The sequence below is a fragment of the Dermacentor albipictus genome, chromosome 1, assembly GCF_038994185.2.
Source record: "Dermacentor albipictus isolate Rhodes 1998 colony chromosome 1, USDA_Dalb.pri_finalv2, whole genome shotgun sequence".
NCBI classification, from domain to species: Eukaryota; Metazoa; Arthropoda; class Arachnida; order Ixodida; family Ixodidae; genus Dermacentor; species Dermacentor albipictus.
Genome location: NC_091821.1, coordinates 384,666,117 through 384,692,435, shown reverse-complemented (window position 1 = coordinate 384,692,435; position 26,319 = coordinate 384,666,117). Strand labels below are relative to the sequence as shown.

The following is a 26,319-nucleotide window of genomic DNA, read 5'->3' as shown; positions in this document are numbered from 1 at the left end:
TGTACCTGGGGTGAGCCAAAGAAGGCTTCGTATTAAAAACCAGGATCAAGTTCATTCTCTGGAATTACCCTTAGCCAGCAGATTCAACACCTATACCACAGCGGTAATTTGTTGCTAATGTAAGATAACAAGGCAGGCATTCATTTCTAAGACGTGTCTTTTCACTTCTGCCTTATTCTTTTCAGCACTGTCACAACCACTTGTTAGGACTTTGACACAGTAATTACAAGAAAGTCCCCAAACAGAAAAGGAAAGGTACTGATGCTAACCTTGGCATCGTAAGACCGAGGAAGAAGGACATGAGAGTGGGTGCCCAGTGGAGAGACGAGAGTGATGCGAAGATTTCCACGGGGCAGGAACTGAAGCGACAGCACCACTTGGACATGTTCCAAAAAGCGTACCGAGTCGCGCCGACCCCAACAGCCACTGGCATTCATTTGCACCTCCAGCCGTTCTCCTTGACGGTTTGGAATGGTCCTAGATGATATAAGAAACAAAAATGAAGTGACAAGTCCATCGAAGTCAGGTTGCTAAAAGCGACAATGATCTGCGACAGCCTCCATCACAAGACCCTCACCATTTACTTATTTGATGATTGGTGGAGTTTTATATCCTAGAGCAGCTGCAGCAGAGAGCTTGGGTTAGTTTTGATCTGCAAAGGTCCTTAAATGCACAACAAAATGACAGTATCTGGTTGTTTTTACACTTAAACTGTGCCTGCTGTAGCTGAAAATTGAACCCGTGACCTTGTGCTAAGCAACATATTTCTGCCACCACTTTGCAACACAAAGTAATGAAGCTCAGTAAAGTGGAATCTGTAGCCAGCATGTGTAATACCATCAGCTTGGCAAGAACTGAGAATATTGGAAGGCAAAATAGAAGGAAAACTTCCAGGCTGTAACCTCATTGTTAACAACATTCCTAGAAGATACGTCAAAGGAAACATTCCCTAAATGGTCATTACAGATTCTTGGTCACTGCACAAGTTTTGAGGAAAGATGATTAAAGAAAAATTTAAAAGCCTTAAAGATAAAAGCCTTAAAGACAAAAGCCTTAAAGACAACAGCCTTAAAGATAAAAGCCTTAAAGATAAAAAACTTAAAGATAAAAGACTTAAAGACAAAAGACTTAAAGACAAAATACTTAAAGACAAAATACTTAAAGACAAAATACTTAAAGATAAAAGACTTAAAGATAAAAGCCTTAAAGATAAAAACCTTAAAGATAAAAGCCTTAAAGATAAAAGCCTTAAAGATAAAAGCCTTAAAGATAAAAGCCTTAAAGATAAAATTTTGCAGTGACAAAAAAATGCATGCATCTTTGTCACATCCTTGTGCTCATGCGCATGCATGCACGCATATGAACACAGTTTATTTTGAATTTTGTATTTTCATAAGGCATATGGATTAGAATGTAATCTTTAAAGAAAAACCTGATCAGGTACACTGTCATAATGGGCAACAAGCACATACCATCCAGCATCTTCCGTGTCAGACCGACAAACATGTTGTGGTGGAGCAGTGGTCCACTGTTCCGCCAGAGCTGTCATGGCATCTGCGTCCATCAGGCCATAACCAAATTTGTGGCTGACTGTAAAGATGAGATAAATGTAACAAAAAAAATGTAATGGGCTGCTGAAGGAGAACCATGGTGCCTGGTAAATGTAATGCATCTTATTCCAAGAGTGCTCCCATTACTAGTTACAACACATTAGGTAACCTTATCTACTTGAGGAAAGAATCCCTAAGTGATACTAGCCTCTACGGCCGACCCCATTAGTTGTCCAGCCCTCCTCTCCCAGCAGTGGCTCAGGCCGAGATGTCATTACAACAAGGTGCTGCATGTCACGCCAGGTGAGCTTCGGGCTGTGCAAGTACAAAAAGAAGATAACAAGTGTTAAATTTAGGAAGTCTGACGACCAACCGGAACATGCAACAATATTATGGCACACATGAAAAGATCATGCTTCATGTTGACACTGTGAGAAAAAGGGGCCCCAACATAATGTGCGATTTCGAAGCTTACTTGGCTTCCAAGGCGAGTGCACAGATTCCAGCTGCCAATGGAGCAGATGCTGATGTTCCTGTATGTGCTTGGGTGCATAATGTGTCAGTATTAGGTTTAAGCCGAAACGAGAGGTCCATGTCAACCGTCACCTAAGAAAAAAAAGAGTTCACAATGTCTTCAATAGAGCTTGAATGCATGCCTTAAGGCACAGCTTCTCTATTTCTTCTTACACAAGCTTAAAGGCCAAAATGGAGACAAGCCAGACTGTGATGTGTCATCAAAATGTCATCGTGAATAACATGCCCTTGCATATAACTGGCACCCTCAATAACAACCCTTAGAAAATTGAAAAAAAAAAATATTTGTGTACAACTTGTGCAAATAAGCACACATGACATTGCTCTGGTATTTATATAAACAACCCTGTGCAATCATCTGCACCAAGCAAGAACAATATCGTTTTTGTGTGTTCAGTTACTGCAGCTCTCACTGCTTCTCCTTGTTGCAGTGCAATATCGCTTAAGGCCATAACAGCAAGCAGCAAGCCTCCGCATTGCAGTGAAACCTCACTGCAAGGTGAAATTCATGTACAGCTAGAACTTTTGCAGATTCTTTTTTTTTTTTGAAATTCTGAAAATTAGTGCGTGCAAAAAATATGACACTACTCATCTCAAACCCAGGTTCACATCTGCGAAGCCTGCTACAAGCAAACAAAATCATGCGTACATCATTGCTGTATCAATAGGACTATTACCAATGCTTGACCTCCTAATAATCGCAAAAGTTTATAAGTCCAATGTAAATAATTATGGAGTGAACAAAATAAAGCTAATGACATATGGAATAGAAGAAACTGTAATTCAAAAGGCAAATTTAATATGACATACACTTGTAGAAGTAGGGCAAAATTATAGTAATAAATAAAGGGGAAGTTGACACTTAAACACACGTCAGCACTGTTATACATCACTGCTAAAGAAACAGCAGCACACACACAAAATAGAAAAGAATGCTTGCAAATTGCTGAAATATCACACTAATTTGGTAGTTTTGTGCATTTTAATGAGATTCGCATTCTTTGGCTATTTCAAACGTTTTTAGTCTTATTTGTCCGTCTGTCCATTCGTCCGTCTGTCCGTGCATGTCTGTCCGTCTGTCCATTCGTCCGTCTGTCCGTGCATGTCTGTCCGTCTGTCCATTCGTCCGTCTGTCCGAGCATGTCTGTCCGTCTGTCCATTCGTCCATCTGTCCGAGCATGTCTGTCCGTCTGTCCATTCGTCCGTCTGTCCGTGCATGTCTGTCCGTCTGTCCGTGCATGTCCGTCTGTCCGTGCACGTCCGTCCGTCCGTCCATCCATCCATCCATCCATCTAGCAACTTACGCTGACCCAGTGGCCCATGCCAACTGGGACTAGCAGTTATGTGTTCATGGGGTGGTGCCATTGTGGTCGTCCCATTGTCGTCATTTCAGTTTTGTCATCTGACTTTCATCCTTCTTCTACACCAACTCAGCAGCCCAAGTTGCCTAATAGTATGGGCCGCTAGGTAGGTGCGTGTGGTCATGATGCCATCATGTTTATTGTATTGTCGTAATCTGACTCGCACCATCATCGTCGTACATTAGTTGTCATACTGTCAACTTGAGGCCGTCATGGTCGTTCCATCATCATTAATCCAGCTTCGTCATTTGAATCTTGTCACGCCATAGTCATCATACAGCCTTTGTGATGCAGTTCGTCATCACGCCATCATCAAAATACACTCATCCTTACCCATTTTTATCCTTACACCGTTGTCAAGCCATCGCTGTCATAGGCTCATCGTCACGCATTTGTTGTCATACCGTCATCAAGATGCTGTAGTGGTCGCTCCATAGTCATGATCAGACTCTTGTCACGTTATTGTTGTCAAAAAGCCATTGTCATATAATTTTCGTCATGCCATCATTGCCGCGCTGTTGCTTCACCATTACCATCACTTTGTAACTGTCATACCATTGTTTTTATAGTCTTCATCATTCCATCAATGTCATTCCTTCGTCTTCATTCTATTATAATTATGCTGGCATCATTCCTATAATATTATGCCATTGTCATCGTGATATCATTGTCATTGAGCCGTTGTCAAACAATCACTGTCATGCATCCACCGTCGTGGCCGTACCATCACCGTCAGTTGAGCTTTGTCACCCGGTTGTCATCATAGAATTGTTGCCATGGCAATGGTAACAATGTGTCACATCATCATCATCAGTGTCACATCATCGTCATCATCCCATTCTCCTCATGCTGTCGTCATTATACCATTGTCAACATTCTAGAATAATCACCTCATTATCGTCCCGACGTCGTCATAACTCCTTTGTCATTCCATTGATGTCATACCTTCTTTGTTATATTGCACTGTTGTCACTGCGTTGCTATCACACACTCATCACCATGCTGCCATGCTTATGGATGACCTCGGCAAGTGAGTACCATAGTAATGTGGCCCAATACCAGAGACACCGTATGTCACGTGTAGCCGAAACAACAGAAGTCTCACAATGACCACTACAGATATTATATTACGATGACTTCAGCAATAGAGCGCATTTCTACATTGCTTGAATGCTAATTGCATTGCTGTGGACAGTCATCATGAGATGGGTTCTGCTGCAATTTCTTTTATTAAATAAATATAGTACTAACAAAAAAGTGTTTTTTCAAGGAGCACTAAAGAGAAACAGTAAATCAGTTTAACACACAATTGTTCTGAATCCTATTCATGTTTGGTTGAAAAGGCTAATTGATAGCTGAGAAGGCAATCTTAAGTTTCATGGACACACCAAGGTGCCAATGACGTCACTGCAATGTCAAAGATTTCACTGCATTTTTGAGGTTACAAGTTCTTTTTGGGCAGAAAAGTCCAGAAATGTTGGCATGGTGAATTTGTCTATTTTAATGTGAGATATGTTCATTTCTTAATCAGAAAAGGCATGACCGATTCAACAAACATCTAGCAGATGCTGCCAAATTTATTATGTGTACCGATACAGAAATTTCAGTCTGGTGACTCCACCTTCCATATTCCATTTGCGCATCTTTCCTGGCCTATAATGCCTGTGCTCATGGCAAGACTGATGTAATTTTCAATTCTCAGAGTTTAATCAACCTGTCTAGTTAACTCAAAAGGACACTAAAGGCTAACTTAGTTAAATGCAAATAACAGATTAGTGCTACAAGATGTCAGAAGCATCACTTAATTAAGAGCAGGGCCTTTGTAGGTGAGAACAAGCAAAGGTTGGGATTGTGCAGCCACCATAAATTTATTACCAGCTCCCACGACCTAACATGCCCTTTATATAATTAGTAAATTGTAGTTAACCAGTGCCAGTGATGATAACCAGGGTAATTAGGTTGCATTTACGTGTGATGTAAAATGCACTTACATAAATTTTGTAGGATTTATTCAAGAAGTATTTATCAGTGCTGCCCCTTCAGATCACTCTACTGATACTATTATAAGATGTATGATGTCCTTTCTGTGTGCGTTTCCGATTCCCATGTACGATGAGAAGTGAGCCGACACCCTCACAATTATCACTTATGGAGCAAATGTAGCCCTACCATGCACTTAGTACTTTTCACTGTTAGCAATAAATATTGTTTAAGTGTACGCCATAATTTTGTGTTATTAATTCAGACTCATTGTCATTATGACTTACATGCACCATGAGTTAAGGACGTGTTTATGAACCATCAGCAGTGGCTGGAATCAGAGCTTGCCTTTCGCCCTAGCTGCATGACTAAGCTACATGAGCTACACAAGAGTATTCATTGTAGGCGAGTTCAACTGCACAAGAATTCTTAGTCCTCACCAGTCTTGATTCTCTTTGGAACTAATTAAGTCATCTCCAAAAAAAAAACAAATGCATGTTGCACTGTTTTAGAAGAGCAATTCAGCATTCTACGTTGAATACAGTCGAGTTCCGTTAATTCGACTGACGAAACTCATCGACTTATCCGGCAGGTCAAATTTAAAAAAAAATGCACAAAAAACGTGAAAACACACCGCTGATTTACATGGCAGTATTTGATCAATTCTAACATGCCCTTGAATGCGCACTTTCTACGAGTCCAAAGTAGAAAATTAACGTAGCGATAACATTAAAGCTTCTAAACAAATTAGAAACATAACACGCGCCTGATTTTTTAGCAATAAGATTTGATATGCGTTGAAAAGTGGCGGTCGATTTCCTGAAGTCAACTTCGCCGCAATACACTAGTGTTATGCAGCAAAGCAAACAACAGCTACGAAAGCAGTATTTTTTTGGGGGGGGGGGAGACGCGCGTTATAATCGGGGAAATACCGTTATCAGACATTGTGGGCATTAATATTGACTGTATATGTTAGCATCTAGTGTACCGTTAGCATTTCTCTTTAGTGTTCCTCTGAATAATAAGCCCCAGTATGGCAAAACTGTTGCACAACATTCAAAAATTGGACATACATACTGGAAAGGACAAAACCGTATCAAACTGCTGCCACCAATTCCACCATGCAGCATCCAAACCCAGAGGTACTACCAGCACCATAAGCATGCTGTGAGTCAATTTTAGAGCATGGAATATAATGTAACTTACTGTACTTCGTAAGGGCACCAAAGGGCATTGGTGATTGTGATGTATAGTTGAAGGATATTGTGGCTGATAGCAAGTCCAGTGTTACAAGTTAGCGTTAGAGTTGCCTGTGTTATTCTGTCAAACATAAGATGGCCAGAGAGATGTGTCAAGTGCAAACTCGGGGCACAGAAATGGTAAGTACATTAGACGATGGTCAGTTCCTGCACATGCGAACACATTTCACTCTCCCATTTACCATGGCTCTAGATTTACCATTCACATGTAGGCAAGCCGCCTTGCATGTAAATTTACTTCAAATAGCTGTATTTTTCATTAAAGTGTACCACACAAAATTAGTAAGTCATTAAATTTAGATGTTTTACAGAGAAACTAAGGGTCCTTAAATACAGTCTACGCTCGTCACAACGGACCTGCATACAACAGACTTCCAGCTATAAAGGACCATATTTCAGCTTTAGTTTGTTCTACCTATTACATTAATGCAACAAAGTTTTCTTTTAACGGACTGTGCTACATCGGACTATCGGCTACAGCGGACGAAATTAGCAGCAATTTTTTTCAAGATCGGGCGTATAAAACATATTTTTGCCGTGTTGACACGGGCTGGCAAATGACTTGCGAGGGTCAGCCGACGACGAAGGCTCAATATCGTGCATGCAAGGAAGGAAGGTGCACCTGGAAACGTGCCGTCTTCTTTCGCGCGAAAGGCATGGAGGGGGAGGGGGGTAGAGCAAGGCAAGAAAGAGGAGGGCTCTTCTTCGGCGGCTGCTAGTTTATCTTGAAAGCGATCTGCAATGTGGACAGAGTACGCCCAGTGCCGCTAGCTTCGTATGCGCTGTGCTTTCAACATTTAGTTCGCATTAAAGTGAGACACAACATGAAGGTTCATTCATTCGCTGCTGCCACCGCACTTATCTTGCTTAATTTGCTGTCACAATCAATGCTTCGACAAATGCTCATTCCCACCCTCTCTGTCGATGAAGGTCACCGCCATTATATGTACTATATTGTTTTCAGTGGAAGCTGTACTGGCGAAAATGGGGATTAGAACTGGTTCAAGTTTATTTATGTGGCTGAGTTTAATGAGTAAAACAAAAACACTCTAACAAGCTCCAGCTTTTAAAATTTGTGAGCTCTATCAATGCAAGCAGATTGCAAAGGCTGCATGACATACTCTTCTTGGCTGTCTGACTCACCACATTGGCATCCTTGCCTGGTGAACCACTGCTATAAGTAGTGGCAAGAGTGGAGGAGCACATCTCAAGGTACCAAGGCTTGGAGCCATGTTGGGTGGCACTACTGATGGACAGTGTGTAGATGGAGTTGGTGTAGCCATCGCAGTTGCAGTTGTCATTGAATCGTCCGCCATTACCAGAAGCCCAGACAAAGATTGAACCCAGACCACGGCGACCCTGAAACATACAGAGAAAGTAGGCTTTTAAGTAACATATAACGAAGGCTTTGTTTGATCCTTTGTTTGCTTGCTTGCTTGTTCGTTTACGTTAATACACTAACAAACCATGGTAGCCCAGTGGCTATGGCATTGTACAGCTGAGCTCGATGTCACATTTTAAAGAGAATATACAAATGTAATGACACTTTTGCACATTTGTTAACATATGTCAATCATTTGCCAATAAGAGCTCAATAAGAGCCTGACTGTCAGCTGTTCCATCATCCTCTGCCGTGGTAAATACCAAGTACATGTCCTTATACCAGACAGTTTGCTCTAATAAACGTAAGTGTAGATGCCTCCGTCTACTACTGCGCTAGTCATCACTCACACTGCTTCATACTTTTGGGTGAAAATGCAATTTTTTCTTGGCAGGTTTCTCAACACACCTTGGCAATGCCTTGAAAGAAAGCCTGCTTGGCTAGTTTTCCTGGGCCATCAACAGTTTTTCCGTCATCTTCGGGGCCCCACGAGGCACTGTAGATGTCGATGTGGTTTGGATTCAAGCTGAGGGCACGGGCTTCCACTTCATCGGTCACTGTGCCGTCCAGCATGCGCACCCCTGTGGAAGATTGACCACATGAATGTGTTTAAAGCACAGAGGCATTCTGGGGATAGTCTAATTCAGTAAGTCATCTGGAAATTATAAGTCAACAGCTCAAATAATAGCATCAACAACATGCAACTAATTAAATGAACAGGAGATTGGTGCAGACATCAACTCTTATTTATGTGTAAGCCATGGTGATGAAAATAGGCACAAGTGAGTCCACTCAGAGAAATCAATTTTGTGGCAAATAAGGAACAGAATGGCTACACCAGAAGCCAGACATCACTCTCAGCTGACAATGTTTACTAAATCTGTGTGCCAAATAAAAGTCAAGACATAAGCACAGCTACGAGTGAATCAAATATTCACTACACTAGTCTTCAAGCATAGCATCAATGCAGATACTTGCACTTCATATTGGCCCTCTGGAACATTAGTATACTAGATTTGCATGTGCTACAGCAACAAATGGAGCTAAATGCAAAATAATAATGAGGTTTCCTGGCCTAGTAATGAACTGCCATTGCACATAACAAGTTTCTAAATAAAGGAAAACAGCAGCAGTACCAACATTTAAAAATGGGACCAATTCAACTAATCTAGGTAGTTGAGATCTGTGCCAGCAAAGACACTAGGTAACCGGAATATTACTGAATTCTTGTATATGCCATGGTGTGCACACTAATTATAGCTACCTTAATGGCAACTGCATCTGATATCTGATATTGAACTATTGGCTTCATTAACTCCTTGCTTCATATGGAAGCTCTACAGCGTGACTGGCAAAGCATCACATGCCATATCTCACTAAGGCTGCTCAACTACTAGGTCTGTTAGAAAAGTATCCGACCTATGGCCGAAGAAAAAAAAAAAAAAACTGGCATAACTGGAGCGTTGGAAACCTAATCACCCTCAAAGTAGTCTCCTTGGGACTCCACACACTTCTCCCAGCGGTGCTGCCATTGTTGGAAGTATTCCGAGAAGGCCTCTTTAGGAATGGAGTTTAGCTCAGCTCTCATTGCAGCCATAATGTCCTCTCTTGTCTGAAATTGCACTCCTTTCAATGGCCTCTTGATTTTGGGAAACAGCCAGAAGTCGCAGAGGGCCATTTCAGGAGAGTAAGGAGCCTGTTGAACTACAGGAGTCTGGTTTTTCGCCAAAAAAGTCTAAATCAAGTGCAAGGAATGTGCAGGAGCATTGTAGTGATGGATGCAGCAATTTCCTGTTGACCACAACTCCGGTCTCTTGCGCTGCACAGCATCACGTAAGCGACGGAGGACATCGCTGTGTACTCTTTGACAATTGTTTGACCCTGTGGCGCGTACTCGTGGTGTACCACACCGCGGGAGTCAAAGAAAGCAGTCAGCATCACTTTTGACGTTGCTGCGCACTTGGCCATCCTTCTTTGATCTTGGTGACATGGAATGCTTGCACTGTGACAACTGGGATTTGGTTGCCGGGTCGTATTTGTACACCCAAGACTCGTCACCAGTGATTATGGTGTTCATGAAGTCAGGGTCACTGTTTGTGGAATCCAGCATGTCCTGTGAGTATTCAACATGAAGTTGCTTTTGGTCCACCGTGAGCAGCTTCGGCACGAATTTCGTCGCAACTCTATTCATGGCCAAATCATTGGTCATAATGGAATGTGCAGAAAAAGTGCTGATGCCCACTTGTTCTGCAATTTCTCGTATAGTCACACGACGGTCCCGCATCACCACTGTGTTCACTTCGGCAGTGACCTGGTCATTTCGGCATGTTGATGGCTGACCGGAGCGTGGCTCGTTCTCCACCGATGTGCGGCCGCCTCTAAACCTGTTGTACCACTCCTTAATCTGTGTGCTGCTCATAGCATTGTCACTGAATGCCGTTTGAATCTTCTGAATGGTTTCCACTTGGCTGTTGCCCAGTTTCTGGCAAAAATTTGATGCAGTAGCGCTGCTCCAGTTGCTCGGCCATTTTCCTTGCAATAAAAAACCGACAAGAGCACTGCGCACTACCTCAGTCAAATGCTGTGTCCCAGCGACTGACGCTATCGGGGCAGGCGGGCAGAAATTCATGCACGCACACGAAGGTTCAAGGTCAGCTGATGCAAGCGCACTTGTTTCATATCCATCAAGTGTTCGCAAAAAAAAAAAAAGGGCGGATACTTTTCGAACGGACCTCGTATAGTAACATTTGATACCGGTGAGCACTCTGGTTAGGATCGGAAACCATGAAGCAAACATCTTGGCTCAAGTGCTCAATTTTTCTTCTTAAATCTAGAGACTGCCTTGGGGAGGATAAGGATTTAGATTAAAAGCAACAAGAAAAACAACATTACAAAGTTTAAGAAGACAATGTTGCTTTCTATGGAAAAAATTCAACATATAACAGCCTAGGGTCATTTCAAGTGCAATAAGAAATGATGGCAGGGTAAGTAAATACATGACTGCTCAGCATACTGTTATTAGTATCCAATAACAAGCTGTTGCGTGATTCCTGTCATTCCAGCCTGCCGTTTGTGACATAACATCTTACAATGAATTCACAAACATTGACTAAAATTTTGACAGCTGGAATTTGACTGTTAATGATGCTTATGTAGGTGCACAAATATTTTTAAAATCTAATTCTGAGAACTGAGTGAATAAGTAGGTGGTAGGTTGGGGGAGGAGAGGTTCAAGAATATACATGTATCTCAGCAATTGGTATACTGATAGTGATGACAATGTCCGCCTGAAATAAGCTATGAGAGCTTGTGCTTAATGTTTTTCTGAAGAAGCACCAGTGACTGGTAGTGAGCATTTTAAGGCCCCTTTGCTACCTGCTGTTCTATTGCCACCTTGTTATTTCTGTGATTAGGTCAATGGCAGCTAGTGAGAATGCAAACTTCACTAGGAACTTGCCTCCGATGCTGGCATTGTAGGCAACCCCAACTCCGCAGTACTCATTAAGGGCTGTTGCTGCCACTTCTCCTGCACACCGTGTCCCATGCCTAATAAGATGAGATAGTTTGAAACATCACAATTGTACTCAGAAATGCCACACACTAACAACAGAGCACAACGATTCAAACATGCACAAATGCTTTTCACTAAAACACAAAATTATAATGTAGTTAAATATTACAAGACTATCACAAATTATAATTTACTGGTGACTAGCTGCAACTTAAACCCCTTTCTAATATTTTTATTTGTACACTCCCAATATGTAAATTTAGTGCAGGGTACTTGCTTAAATGTGGAAAGTACTATGGGAGCCGTAACTATAACAGATTTGATACTGCGCCAGTGTTTACACCATGCACTATTCTTAATATGCATTGTCAAGCATCGTCAGTGTTTATAGCTGTACATTAAGTGTCACACTTCTGAGTAAGTTTTGTGACTTCATCACAGCTATATCATAAGAAGCCAACAAATAATGACACCAAGGAAAACATAGGGGAAATTACTTGTACTTACTAATCCAATTAAAGAAATGATAAATTAATGGAAATGAAAGTGGATGAAAAAACAACTTGCCGCAGGTGGGGAACAATTCCACGTCTTTGCATTACGCGTGCGATGCTTTACCAGTTGAGCTACTGCGGCGCTATTTTCCCGTCCACTTTCTTGGGTATTTATGTTTTACTACTAGAACTAACCGTGGGAGTGTTAGCCGGTGCCACCACTCACAAACCTTGGCAGTGGACGTGGAACATCCCTTGTTGTGCCATCACAGTTAGCCATTTCAAACAAAAGATTTATACAGGCCTCAAAGTAGTATACATGCTCACTTGCCCAGTAAATCTTGTTATGTCTTTTCTTTAACCCTTTCAGTGTCAGGTTGTTTTCTCAGATAAAATGAGCACAAAGGTTTATTTTTGGTTGTACAGAAATGAAAAATGATGCGGTCCTCACATTTCTATCATCAGACAAAGGGAATGTCAAAAGGAACATGGCAAGACAGAAACATGAAATAAATACCGGTACGTTCGTGATGCAGAAAGGAATTACAGTAATTGCCATTTATGGATAAATATTTCTGCCTTGGACTGACTTTTCATGTACAAGTTGCAGTAATGTACAGAATAATGTACAGAAGCTTCTGTACTAAGTGCTAAGCTGAAACAATGCAAGGGATTCCCAAGGACAACCAATCTTACTTGTTGTCATTGTTATCCTGAGGCATGGGATCATCATCATGGTCATTGATGTCTGTGCTCGCATAAGGATCCTGGAAGGAAGTGAAAGGGTAAGAAGTTTCGTAACTAAATCCAGCAAGTGTTGCAACACAAAGATGAGGAAATTGTTTTCAATGAAGACGAACAGAATTTGCCAGCAAGTTTTTCCACACTACATACTTGCTGACAAAATAATAATTACCAGAAAAGTGTCAATAACCTGCACAAAAGAAAGTGAAGATATCTGCCATCTTCAGTACCTTTCATGACTCGATCATTATATAGCGTAAAGGTTGGTAGCAATGTGAGAAGTACATATTAAACTAAACAGAATCTACATTAACATTAATCATATAAAACTTTGATGCAGCTTCAAAAGTGCAACTGGCCACTAAACATTCTAGATCTACAAAACTTCCAGCATTCCTAAAGAAACCATGTCAGTGTCCCACATGTTTACAAGTTTAGAAACCAAGATATAGATACTTACTTCTTTATTTAAGTTTCAGTTTCAGTTTTCAGTTTATTGATGAGCTTGAAATGTTTTACAGAAAAAGTAGCTCTAGAAGGTCCCATAGTCAAAGACTGGGGAGGGACCTCCCCAGTCTTTGGTCTGTTGATAGTGGCCTAGGAAAACAACAATGATATAAAGGAAATGGCCCTGTGCCCATTGAACTAATATAACTAAGTGCCACTTGAATCAAAGTAAAATAAAATATTCACAGAGATTTGTTACTAGTTTGCCTGATTGCCATCTAATGTAAGAAATTTCAACTGGCAACTTAAATGCACAGTAAATATTAAAGGAAAAGAAAGGTAGTACTGTTAAACACCACATGAAATTCCATAAACTTGGAAAGAAAGCTGTGGTTGCCCAATGGACTCACATAATTCTGAACCAAATCTGGGTGGTTGGTTTGGATTCCATCATCTAGTATGGTCACCACGACGCCTTTCCCCGTGTAACCTCGTTCCCAAGCTGGTGCAACATTCATGTCGTGGCCTCCAATGGCTCCACCATTCTGACAAAAACAGAGAGACGTGGCACGACAGTTGAACACGCATATGCCCAGAAACTGTCCACGCTCCCAGGGAGGAGGGGGGGGGGGCACAGTCAGAATGAAAGGGAGCACCTGTTGTTGCTGCACTGAAGAGTCAATTTCCCTTTTTCAATAATGCCTAGAAAGTGTACACAAAGAAATTAAGAAATGGATGAGCACATCCAGTGATGTCCATGTCTTTCTTTGTGTGTGCTTTAAATACACAAATGAATTAAGTCATACAAACGAGCCTCAGCAGCCTGCCCTGTGGCCATGATTCTCAGTTGAAACCAAGAATACTGAAGGGCAGAGTTTTCAACTAAACTACCTAGCCGTTACCAAAAATATCAGGTCTGAGCTCATACTTCTGCACAAATATGTGCTTAAACACCGAAATGTGTTTCTTCTTTCATATTAACACTGTACAAGAGGCGCAACAACTAGCTAAGAGCTCAGCCAGAAACTGTGTGTTAAACAGCAATGATACTTTACTTAAGAAGCTCTCCACTCCCTTGTTGCTAGCCACATTTTCTCAACAAGCCCCTCATATCATGGCTTGTGACTGAAAACGGCTTGTTCTCTGACAGCTAGCAGCACAACAAGTGACAGTACGTAACCGGTAGCTATGAATACAAGCACGCCACATGTACCCAAACTGGGCATGGAGAAAATTCACTTAATTGCTAGAAATTTTCGACATCCTCCAATCATCTGAGTGGGAAAAGAAAAAGAACTGTTGCACTGAACAATCAGACCTCACACATTGGCAGCTTTGCCTGAATGTTGAAAGTCCTAAAATATTGATGCAAATACATTCTATGAACTAAAGTACAGCAACCATAAAGCACACTTTTGTTGGTTTATAAATTTAACCACAATTGTTATTCTTCCTGCCCATTTCTTCTTTCTCGTGATGCAACAATTATCACACAAGCTAGTTTATTTACCGACTAATGCATTTGCACACTTTGCTACATGTACACGTCAACATGCAGATTGATAATATGCTCAGAATAAGTCACTGGCAAGACTTTCCAAGAACAGAAAGCCAGCATCTTGCAGAAGGAGGACTGCTGCTAAGGATAAGCTCCACAGGTCAAATTCCCACCGCTGGAAGATAACAGACGGCCTTTATCAGCCTGCTAACACGGCAACACATCAGCAGCACGAGTGTTTTTCACAAAGTGCTCATTGTGAGAAAATCCTAGTCATAGGCACTTGCGCATTATCACACAATGGAAGACACAGATGGTAAAGCTTCACGAGTACAAAAGGGCAACACAATTAACATTAGCATCATCATGCAACAAAATGTACAGTTTGTTATTTGAATTATAAAAATCCAGGTCCTCATAAAAATCCAGGTTACTTGAACAGTTTCTTTTCAGCCATTTCTGTACACCATAAAGATGTATTTTTTGACAACACCAATAGTTAGGTTCCTATTATTTGGCATTGAAGGATTTAGTACATCTGTCCTGGTGTGGACACCAGTTTTTACCAAGTCGTTCTTGGTGTGATCATGCAATGCCAACATACAATGCTTTCGGTTCCTGTGCATGTTGCAAAGCTTAAAGGTCAATTAAAAGAAGTATAAACGTTAAAAATACATCTTTTATAATGTACTGACAAGGCCACATGGCTAAATCTAAGTCCAGCCCCCCTTCACCCCACCAAAAGAAAAAAAAAAGAATGAGACGCATGTTTGACTATTACTTCACCTGCTAGTATAAACGTCTGACAAAAAAGTATGAATAATAAACAATGCACAAAAAAAGGACACCTGAAAAAGACGATACAGATCGCGCAACAACATGACAAAGGCCTGCCAATCTTTCCAAAATAGTGCCTACAAGGACTGCGGCAGCAGCTGCTGACCTTGCCTTTCTTCCACGCAGTCATCATGTGTGTCGCAGTGGAAGCAAAACTATATATGAGACAAAGCAAACCCTCCCCGAGGACAAACTGCTATCATCGCTATGGCAGTGCTCATTCTTTTTTCAAGAGCTCCGCATGCAGTGTTCTCACTTTTTTTCTGCAGACATTACAAGACTTCTACACCAGTCGTCTTTCTAAGCTCCTGAGGCAGAGACAGAAAGTACTGTTCTCTTTGTGCATGTTGACAGTGGACCGCCGTAGTGATTAAAATCGTGTAGTTCTTATGCCACGGCAGAATAAATGATGACAAGGAAGGAGCTTGCTATAAAAAATGTAATAATAAAGAGGAACCATTTACACTGTTCTCCTAACACATGTGAGTTGGAAAACAGAAACATTAACCTGAGGTACTCTTTAAGATGAGATCTTGACTGCTGCTCAATTATTTTCTAGGAATCATTTGTTTAAGCGTCTCTCACTTTATATCATGTTGGAGAGTGAAAATGATGATGCCAACCATATGTCTACCGCGACAAGTACTCATGCCCTGACACCTCCATTGAGAAGTAGTTCCTTGCATTTCTTTTAAGCTAAATTTATTAAAAGTAATAATAGAGGAAACAAGCAAGCAATTAATTATATATGTTATAAGATTTCTAATTCTTTCTTCTATATTATTTCACATGAGAAAACAACTTCTCAGCAATCTAATTCCTGTCCATTTTAGTTCACAAAAAGCTGTGTGCTTATTAATACTGTCAATACAGTATTAAGCTGTTAATACAAATAAAAAAAAATATGCACACCATTAGATGCACTAAAAAGAATAAAGGGTACCATATGGGCACCCATTACTTATGAGATAGACTTGCCCATCATTTGATAACAGTACATGGATAGACATTTTTCTTTGTACATAAACACAAGCTTTTCATTAATTTTTTCAGCAAATAACTAGAAATACGTACAACTTTCAGCAGAGTTTCTTGAGCAAGCAGTGATAAACACAGCCTTTTAAGAACCAGCAAAACTTGCATACCAGGTACCACTGCTTTTCGTAGAGTGGGTCCGAGAAGATTCGATAGGAACGATGGAACTCCTGGTAGCGTATTGCGTCCAGGTGGACGTCTCGCTTGACTCTTCGTTTGACAGTTTGCTGCTCAAACCACCGTACCTGGGTACCAAACATGCAGGGTTTCCTATTTACGTGCACCACAAGAGCCTCAAAACTTCATGCAAAGAGAGGAACCAAACATTCGCAGAAAATTTCATGATTTCACAATTTAGCTGAAAAACTAACTGATTTGAGGCTAACTCATGTCAGCATTGCAGCTTCTCTGCAAACAAGCGTAAGCAAAATTTGAACAAAGTCTATGGAAACTGACTCTCTCAATCGCACTAAGGAAAGCGGCTGGCAGATGTGGGAAATCATTTGCGTGCAATACATATATTTGTTGCATTGTATGTTATCCGAAAGCTTCTATGTGGATCAAAACTGTGCATGTTCATGCAGAAACTGTGGAAGCTCAACAGGTGGAATGGAGGATGCTACAAGGTCAAACACGATATAATACAAACAAACTTCCGTACTTTTCCATCTCCTCAGCCTTATTCCACCTATGTGTGCTTCAGGTAAATTTATACAAAGCCAGAAAAAATGCTACAGAACCAGTAATAGCACCTCATCTCAATTAAATAATCTGATGAGGAGAAAGAGGAATGTAGAAAACTTCAACGACAAAATAGCTATCTTTAGAAATGAAAAATGCAATCAAGAAGTTTTATCATTATAATGATTATAATAAAGAGGCAAAGCTGGCCTCATGGTTTGTCATTTCAACATACAGTTAGGAGATATGCCATCAAACTCACTGTAAAAATGCACTGTTGCTCCACTTAATTTTTTAACAAAATGCCCTTTTATACATTGAAGCACAAAAGTAAATGGAATGTATATGTATTTCATCTCACACTTATGGGAAATAATATATCAAAACTGGTGGCATCCTGGAGATTCATGTCAAGTAAATATGCCTTGCAATCTCATCAGCTACAATTTGTGAACTGCAATATGTGCTGTAATGTAATTAATTTAGAAGTTAGTTAATTTTTGTTACTAGTTGAATATGTGTTTCAATTTCTCATGCTAGTAATGTCCGCCTCTTATAATAATCCAGCTCGAGGAAAAGAATTGTGCTGTCTGCTACAGGCAGTTTTTGAACATTTCGAGAAACTTAAATAATGTAGTCCACTCTCTGTAGGAAGGAAAACATTTTTTTCTTTTAAGTACAAATCAATTCAACAATGATACACTACATTTAACATCTTGCTCATCTGTCTCCTTGTATTCAGATATCCTTTCATAAGAGGTTTTCACAGGTATGACTATCATAACAAATGTTCCAATGATACCGTCACGGCGATAATTCTTCAAAATAATTCTTACTTGTTCATCTTTCTGCAGAACATTATGGTGAGCGTGACTTGCTTTTATGGAACGTTTGCGTATAGCGTGATGCTCAAATAAGTAGTAGTTTTCTAGGGATCCAACCTGCATACAAGAAAACACAACATTAACACACTTTATGCAAGGCACCACCTAGGAGCCAAACCATTTTTGCAAATGTTTACCAAGAGTGCGTTCGCAGTGAGAATGTACTATGCATAGAAATGGCCGTGGTTAAACCATGGTGATTGTTTCATTGACACTTTGTTTCAAACACTTTTATATTGACAAACAATGCAATGAACAGAACACTAGATAAACCAGTGTGTAAAATTAAAATATACCCAAGGGGCTAAAGTAGCTTCAAGCAGCAGCAAATGCATGCATGTGCATGCGGGCACACACAAAGGCGTTGGCTTAGGCTGGTTTATTAGTCCTCATACTGAAAGCAGCAAAGAAGACACCATGAATATTTGAAACTGCATTCAGTTCACAGGCTCCATACAGTGCAGCAAAAGCTGCCAGTCATGCCAGCCAGTAAAGGAATTAGAATGGGTGGCAGACGTGACCTGTAGGAATCCCTATACTGCACACCCTTTCAGAGAGGGTGTGGTATAGTCCAGAATATCAAGATATATAAGTCTGTCAATACCACAGACTACAGGGGTACACCATAACACCAAGTTCCAAGTGTGCATGTGAAATCATTAATACACAATGTGAACATACACAAAAACATGAGTACAAGCATATACATGGACGCACAGACACATATTACAACATGAAATTCAGTAACTGCGACACTGATATGAAAAGTTATATATGATAGCATGAATTTACCCAGAATTATTTAGAAGTACATACTGAGAAAGCTTTGCAATTGTGTGAGATTTACTTACCTAGGAGGACGATTTACTAAATAAGCTAGTGGGAAACTGTAACCTATGCCCTTCACCAATTATTCACAAGATAACCATGACACAGCACACTTCGACTATTGCATGCATATCTCTTGAAAAACAAGATTTCAAAAGAAATCTATGGCCAGGGGTGTGAATAGTACATACAATTACACATCTACATTGCCTTCAGAGCGTTAAGTAGAAAACACACACAACATACAGTCAGTTGCATTCATCTGACACCAGTTTATATGTCAACAGTGACATGCCTCTTTTCCTCACAGCAAACCCCAAGAAATTTTTGAAAGTTGTTCCTCCTGCAAATGCAAAGGAACTGCCTATTCTAACTTCAAATTTTGATTTGCCTCTTGATGATGCTGACACGTTGCACCAATCCATTTTTGTTTTGTTGTAGCGTTTAGAAGATGAACAGCTCTCGACAGCACATAATGCATGTGGAAACATTGTGCATCGTGCCTAGCACAATGATAAATTCTGATGACATTCTTAGGGTTATCAAACGCTCACCATCATTTTCAAGCCCTGGCCCAGATAAAATTAGTACAAAGGTACTAAAACTAACTAAGCATTTTTCGTCGTTAATTCTAGCGAAAATCTTTAAGAAATCGCTCTATATTAGTGTAATACGTCATGACTAGAAGAATGCTTATGTAGTGCCTCTATACAAATTAAGTGATAAGGAACAACTAATTATAGGCCAGTACAGTATCTCTCACATCTGTTGTTTGCAAGGTTCTTGAACATGTCCTATCTTCCCAAATTATGCATTATTTAGTTGATAGCGGAATTCTTTCTTTGAATCAGCATGGCTTTCAGCTTGGTCAAACTTGTGAAATGTAGCTCTTTGAATTAACCACAATAGCTTACACAAATATAAACATACTGATGGCATCTTCATTGATATTGCAAAGCATTCAAAACTTATCTCGCGAGTTCAATAATATTCTTACTAGTATAATAATATTCCAGTTCCTTTTCTTTTACGAAAATGCTGTTTTGTTCATTGAAGCACAGAAGTAACTGGAACACCAGTGCATTTCGTTGGACACTTTGAAAATTAATATCTCGACACTGGTGCACTCCTGAGAATTCATTCCAAGTTAATGCGCCTTGGAACTCACCGGCTATAATGCAACAGGTGAAATAGTGGCTGTAATGGTTAATAATTAAAAAGTTAATGTAATTATGTTAATTATTCAATTTAATACCTTGATTTAGTGTAGAAGTAATGGCTACGTGATCGAGTAACTTAGATCAAGGATTAGAATTGTGCTATCTTCCACGGGCAGTTTTTTTTTTAATTTGGTGCAGCTATAAAAACCTGTAGAAGAGCTTCTGTGCAAAATTTGACGTTTGGAATACAAGCAGGAGTGTCACAGAAAGCTAGCAAAAATAGCCGCTTTTGATACTGGAACTGACGAAAACACCATTATTGCTTGCCAGAAGAGAAGCATGACCTAGTGCACGGCTCCTCAGCATGATTTCCAAGATTGCAGTGGCACACCCAAGCAATCTTGGAGGCCATGCTGCAGTGGCTGTCACGGGGTGCCACGACGAGCTCTTGCATCGTCAAGATGCATGGAATTATCGCAGGCTCCGACTGGTGTCTGTTGTTCTCCAGGTGTGGCTACGTGAGCCAGCCTGAGTGCATGGTACCAGATCTGCAGCCATATCTGCAGATCTGATCGAGCTGCAGACCAGATCTGCAGCTCAGTCAAGATTGGCTTGGCGGCTTGGTTAGATTGGTTTAGTAATTTATAACAAATTTAGCAGAAGTAAAATTTCACTGCAGTCAGCCTTTATCAGCATTGAAAAATCATAGAAGGCACTCCTGAATGCCAAACACTCCTCTTAATTCAAACATCTGATAATTGAAACCAATTATGGAGCCTCGTAGGGTATTGAACATACCTTTCATGAACTTATCTTTCGCCTGCCCCTTGGTTTTTATCAGAAGACGCATTCAAGTCAAAGAAATTTTCTAATGCAAGCATTACAAAATGTTGCCACCAGAAGCTCATCTTGTCTGGGTGCCCTACATCAACCCTCAATTCCCTCTGTTTATGATTTGCACATCCTTCCTTTTCTTTTATAACCAAAATGGCTGTTCAATAGCGAATTTCTTTATGGATAGTGCATGTGTGAACCTGACCATTATAGGATCCTAAATTACAAGTGAACACTGGTATCAGCAGTCAATAGCACAGGGCAACAGATGTGTTTGTTGCCAAGCCAAACCTGGTGCAAGCTGCACAAAAATTGTGCACATAGGAGTTGAAGACAAAGCCAGCTCAACGCACATTCAGATAAGTCGAGCAATGTGCTAAAAGTGACAGTATTTTCACGAGGCATACTCTTTTCAAGTGCACAGAAGTATAAAGGAAGAGATAAAAGAAGTATAACAGGAGAGAAGTTGGGGCCAGCTGGCAAACTCTGTCAAGGAAGTCATTCCACAAGATAATTATGAATAACTTTTACCATGTCACTCTGTTGTATACATGTAAGTAGTTCTCTTCGTTTCTCTATCCTCTTTCCCTGTCCTTTGGCCCACATCAGACAACCCATCAGATAACTTTGGCTCTCATCAGGTAATCACCAGATAACTGATGAGGCGCTCAAGGATAAGAAATTGTAAGGATCAAAGATAGGAAAATGCAAGGAAAGAGGCTGGCAATGTGAAGACACTGGCAGGGGAATATGCACTGATTGCCAAAAATGATCGTACAGACCAGTCACCTTAAACAGTGTTAAAGGGCTCTTGTAGCTTCATGTGTGAAAGAGTGGTTCTGCCAAGATACCAGGTTCTGCTAAGGTCCCAGGATATTTTGCTCCACAAGCAATTTGTTATCTAAGTGGCTGAGGCTAGCTCACAGAGCACATCATTGAGCATTGAAGGACGGACAGTGGTACAACATTCAACAAAAATTTTGTATTTTCTGGTTCCCTCATTCTCTGCAAAGGTATTACGTATATTCCTTTAGGTAGTTACGTCCAAATGCGAAGCATTTCTTAGCGAACATTTGTCACTTTAACAGTATCTATCGAGCTCCCTACATCTTGGTGCTCTCATGGTCGTTTCGTTAACTTGGTATGTATTAAAATTGGCATAGTATGACAAGCGTGTATGGTGAACATAAATGGTCGGTCATGACATGAATATCATGGCATGTGTATCATGAAACAACCGCCTACGTATTGGTGCTCTCATGGCCATTTCATTAACTTACTAGGTACGAAAATTAGCATAGTATGACAAGAGTGTGTGATGAACATAAATGATTGGTCACAACATTGATGTCATGACATGCGTGTCATGTAGGTCATGAAAGAGCCACCTACGTCTTGGTTCTCTCATGGTCATTTCGTTAACTTGGTATGCACCAAAATTGGCATAGTATGACAAGAGGGTATGATGAACATAAATTATAGGTCATGACATGAATGTCATGAATGTTGCTGCTCTCATGGTCGTTCCATTAACTTGGTAGGTTCCCCACACTCGCAAAATATAGATTCCCACATGGCGTGGGATCTGCCGGATTTTTTACTTCAGTCTGCAAGCTGCAAGAAAATAGGTTATTAGAAAAGGCATAGGAAACATTACAAAAGAGGAGACAAAAAGGCCAGGTATGCCGCTGGTACCTGAAATACACATAGGTCAAGTGTCCTACCTGTCCTTTCGTCTTTCCACTTAATTTTTCCTATTTCTTCAAATCGCAGGAAATGCATGAAATGCCGATACTCTAACTAGCCCAGCTGTCTGTTTCAAATCGTAAAAGGTGCGGTGTTTTCAATTGGCATATAATTTAGCAAAATTTGGCCCAAAGCTGCCATTCTTTTTCAGGAACATGACAGCAACCTTGCACAGGATTCTTATTCTAGCAACACGTGATTGACGAAACATATCTATTTATTTTATAGTCAAGCCAGACCATATTTTTATTTGCATGCTCCTTCAATTTCTACAAAGGAGTGAAAGAAGCTTATTGTATGGCTGTTATGCCTCAATAGCTGTCATGTATAAATGGACATACACTCATTTCTTGTTGAGTATGTGAATGCACTGTGCTAGCTTTCGACTCCATGCTGCACATGAAAGTGCTCCAGGCTAATGCGATGACAGAAAATGCTTCTGTTTCGAGGAAATTATTTAAGTCTGGCTATGTTTCAAACTCCAAACACATGATTTGTACCTAACCGATGGTGCCATTTGGGATAATTTTTTCAAGCACTACAGCAACTTAAAGAAAGCAAAAAAGAAAAAAAAAGAAGGAAAGTAGGTACGGCCCTGACGGAAGATGACATTATCAATGCTCCTCTACGGTAACCTACTGTAAAAGTAAAGCTAAGCTCACTGGAAGAATAGCTATAGGTTACAGCGACCTTGTAAAGGTGTGTAGCGTTTGACGATTTGGAAACATAGCAGAAATAAAAAAGAGCCAGGGGAGGAAGAAAGAACGTAAACAAACTGCCATCAGATGAAAAGCAGCATACCAACGAGCAAAAGATACAAGAGGAAAACTAATAACCCTGCCTGAATAGAGGCCTATTCAAGCTGGCGGGAAGTGAATGCGGCTCGTTTAGTCCCTCGGTGGACGCTCAGCGGGGTGGCGCAACGGCAGGTATACTTGAACAATTTTCCCTTCAAAGGAAAACTTAATGCCTCGAAGCGCAACGCGCCGTAGAGCACATAATGCGCGCGCTCAACTGGCAAGTGGCGTGCGAAGGGTGCGCGCGTCGCTCACGCAGATTGACCTTCTAAATATACCGCTGACGTCAGGATGGATGCACCATCAAAATTAAAATTTCTCATTGCGCGACGCGCCGTGTTACGCGGCCATCGGCGCACAAGGCGATTCAACGTCGTTCACAAAGTGGAACAGGACCTCTGGAAGCGTTCCCGATTCTCCGGCCCATGCAAATAGCGGACCTCCGTCAGGCGCTCTTATCGCCGAGTTTTGTTCCTCCCGAGACGGCTATAGGAGTGCTCGGTCAACAGAAATAATCATCGGTTTCTTATCGTCGGCCACTTAAGCTGAGATGCAGCGGGACGACGACGCAACGGTTAAATCTCAGCAGATTCTTGGAGCCAGTAGAAACCTGTCTTGACCGTTTCTCTCGTTTTCATTTTTATTTTCGTTTAGTGCCGCGTACGTGGTTTCATTTTCGGTACAGGTCGGATGGAGTACGCAACATCGGGAAACACGACGATGATTCCCTCGGTCAATTACGCGCCGTCTATTCGACGAGGAAAAATGCAAGCGTCGAGAGAAACCTGCCAGACTAGCTGGGCAATGCACGAGTGTTTACAGGCATCACTTCTCCCGATATTTACAAGACGTGGGTCGGCGAGCAGACGCCCAGCACACACAGCACTTTCTGTGTCCCCATAATGTTTGCTCTGTTCATTTCACAAGAGTGTAGCGCGTCAATAAATGCCGCAAGTGAGCGCACACATGAGTGTCATCAAAATAAGGTTACCAAACGCGCCAGGCACGTAGACGATCGAGAAACGTGCACACATACCTGTCCTCGGTTGATAAACCCGTGCCGATGAGCGACACGGTCTGCCTCCGCAGGACCACCGTGTATCTCAACAGCAATTTGGTTGGTGTAAACGGGAGACTCGGCGGGCTCGGTCCGATCCACTAGGCAGAAAAACACGGCGCAGGCCAGCCACACACACCGCACACCTGTCCTGAGTCGAAACACGGCCGTCCTGTGCAGGGCCATCGCCGCAGGTCTCGTCGCCCCGAAGGATGGTGCTCGGACGTCGTGTTCCTCGTCTCCGTGGCGACGGCACACTCGAGCGGGGCTGCTCTCACGTTATCTGACAGTTTTGACGCGCTCGCACCGCTGAGCTCTGCTGTCAATTTTGCTCCGGCTGTGCCGATACATGAATTCGCTCCGAGTAAGTCATTCCGCGTCTACACTACGCTACAGCGCGCTATCGCCGTTCATCGGCACAGCCCTGACAAGAAAGTCTCCTCACGTTTGAAGCCAGCAGCCAGCAGCATCGACGAAATTTTTCTCCTTATTAGATACTTTCCTTTTTTATGTCAAACCAGCGCGCGATTGCCGCGACGCCCCTCGGCAACAAGCAAAACTACGCGCGCAACCGAAAGCAGAACCTAGCCAAACAGCGCGCGTGGCGCTAAAAATGACAAAAGTCAGTGAAAGAGATTTCCACGACTACGCTCTCGCTCTCGAAGGCCCGTACAGCCCTTACCACCGTGTTATATACAGGGTATGCGAAGTGCGCATGCCGTCACGCTAATGTTTTAATCTCGCCCGACATTGGCCACGCGGCTCGCATCACTCCATTGCGCATCCGTGATTCCTGGGATGGAGAAGCAGGCACGCAGCAGTAATTAACGCGACTGATTTACGTCCTTGCCTTGTTGCGTATCACAAATCATGCCCGCGTCTCCTTAATCTCGCATGAGCAGCTTGAACAATATTTGACCTGCTTACGAATTAAGTGGCACACAATGATGCCGGCAGAGCGCTCGCTGGCTAAAAAAGCAAATCCGGTTGATGCGCCTCGCTTTGTGAACACATATCGGTATATATTTAGACTTCGGTGTAGGCGGACACTCCGTACTGTAAGGTACGAATACGTGTTCGCGCACGAACGCCCGACGCATGCGTGTCAGCCCGGGTCCACACGCTTTTAGGCGTGCACCTAGACTCCCAACGACGCCGCAAGCCACACCACTCCGAGTGTCAGAGCGAAGAGTGGCGTGCCGGATAATTGCTTCGCCCAGCTCTGGTTGCATCTCCCTTCTGCAGGTGTTCCTCCTTCAAGCGAGTTCGCTCCTACTCACCTTGCACGCGCCGCATAAAGGTCAAGAGAGAAAGAGGTCGGACTCGTCAGCCGAGTTGGGCGGCGTCGCGCGCGGATTGCGCGCAATTCGTTCTCTGGTTTCGGTTTCCGCCCACTGCTTCCATTCTGCTGTTCTGTCATTAAGACGCGCCAGTACGAGCGTATTTCTCCAGCCGAGAGCCCAGATCGTAGCTTCCAGGCCGAGGTCTTTTATTTTTGCACGTTTTTACCTCGTCGGTTTTCTATGCATTTTCCTATTGAGTGAAGGCAATGGATCGCATTCTTTTGACCCACTGCAGGAGCCTTCCAGGAGAGAAGACAAACATTTCCTGCGCGTAAGAAATCCCATCCATTTCGCGCTTCGGCACGACTGAGGCGCGCGGCCATTCCAATCCGACGTAAACATCCTTCAACAGCCTACT

The 26,319-nt window shown here is 41.9% G+C and overlaps 1 protein-coding gene and 1 pseudogene across 1 annotated transcript in view; both read right to left on the bottom strand.

The window, feature by feature from the left end:
* Nucleotides 1-25,163, bottom strand: part of Fur2 (furin-like protease 2) — a 66,748-nt gene extending 41,585 nt beyond the window's left edge. Inside the window, exons 1-12 of the mRNA XM_065432468.2 lie at nucleotides 24,598-25,163; nucleotides 18,149-18,253; nucleotides 16,742-16,876; nucleotides 13,672-13,806; nucleotides 12,767-12,837; nucleotides 11,523-11,611; nucleotides 8,474-8,646; nucleotides 7,828-8,043; nucleotides 2,026-2,156; nucleotides 1,759-1,865; nucleotides 1,473-1,590; nucleotides 270-477 (exon numbers count right to left, since the gene is read on the bottom strand). Of these exons, the coding sequence (XP_065288540.2) occupies nucleotides 270-477; nucleotides 1,473-1,590; nucleotides 1,759-1,865; nucleotides 2,026-2,156; nucleotides 7,828-8,043; nucleotides 8,474-8,646; nucleotides 11,523-11,611; nucleotides 12,767-12,837; nucleotides 13,672-13,806; nucleotides 16,742-16,876; nucleotides 18,149-18,253; nucleotides 24,598-24,804 (1,695 nt within the window). The 5' untranslated portion in view covers nucleotides 24,805-25,163. The remainder of the gene's footprint in view (nucleotides 1-269; nucleotides 478-1,472; nucleotides 1,591-1,758; nucleotides 1,866-2,025; nucleotides 2,157-7,827; nucleotides 8,044-8,473; nucleotides 8,647-11,522; nucleotides 11,612-12,766; nucleotides 12,838-13,671; nucleotides 13,807-16,741; nucleotides 16,877-18,148; nucleotides 18,254-24,597) is intronic.
* LOC135902398 (protein GVQW3-like) lies at nucleotides 9,984-10,593 on the bottom strand (annotated as a pseudogene).
* Nucleotides 25,164-26,319: the final 1,156 nt, after the last annotated feature.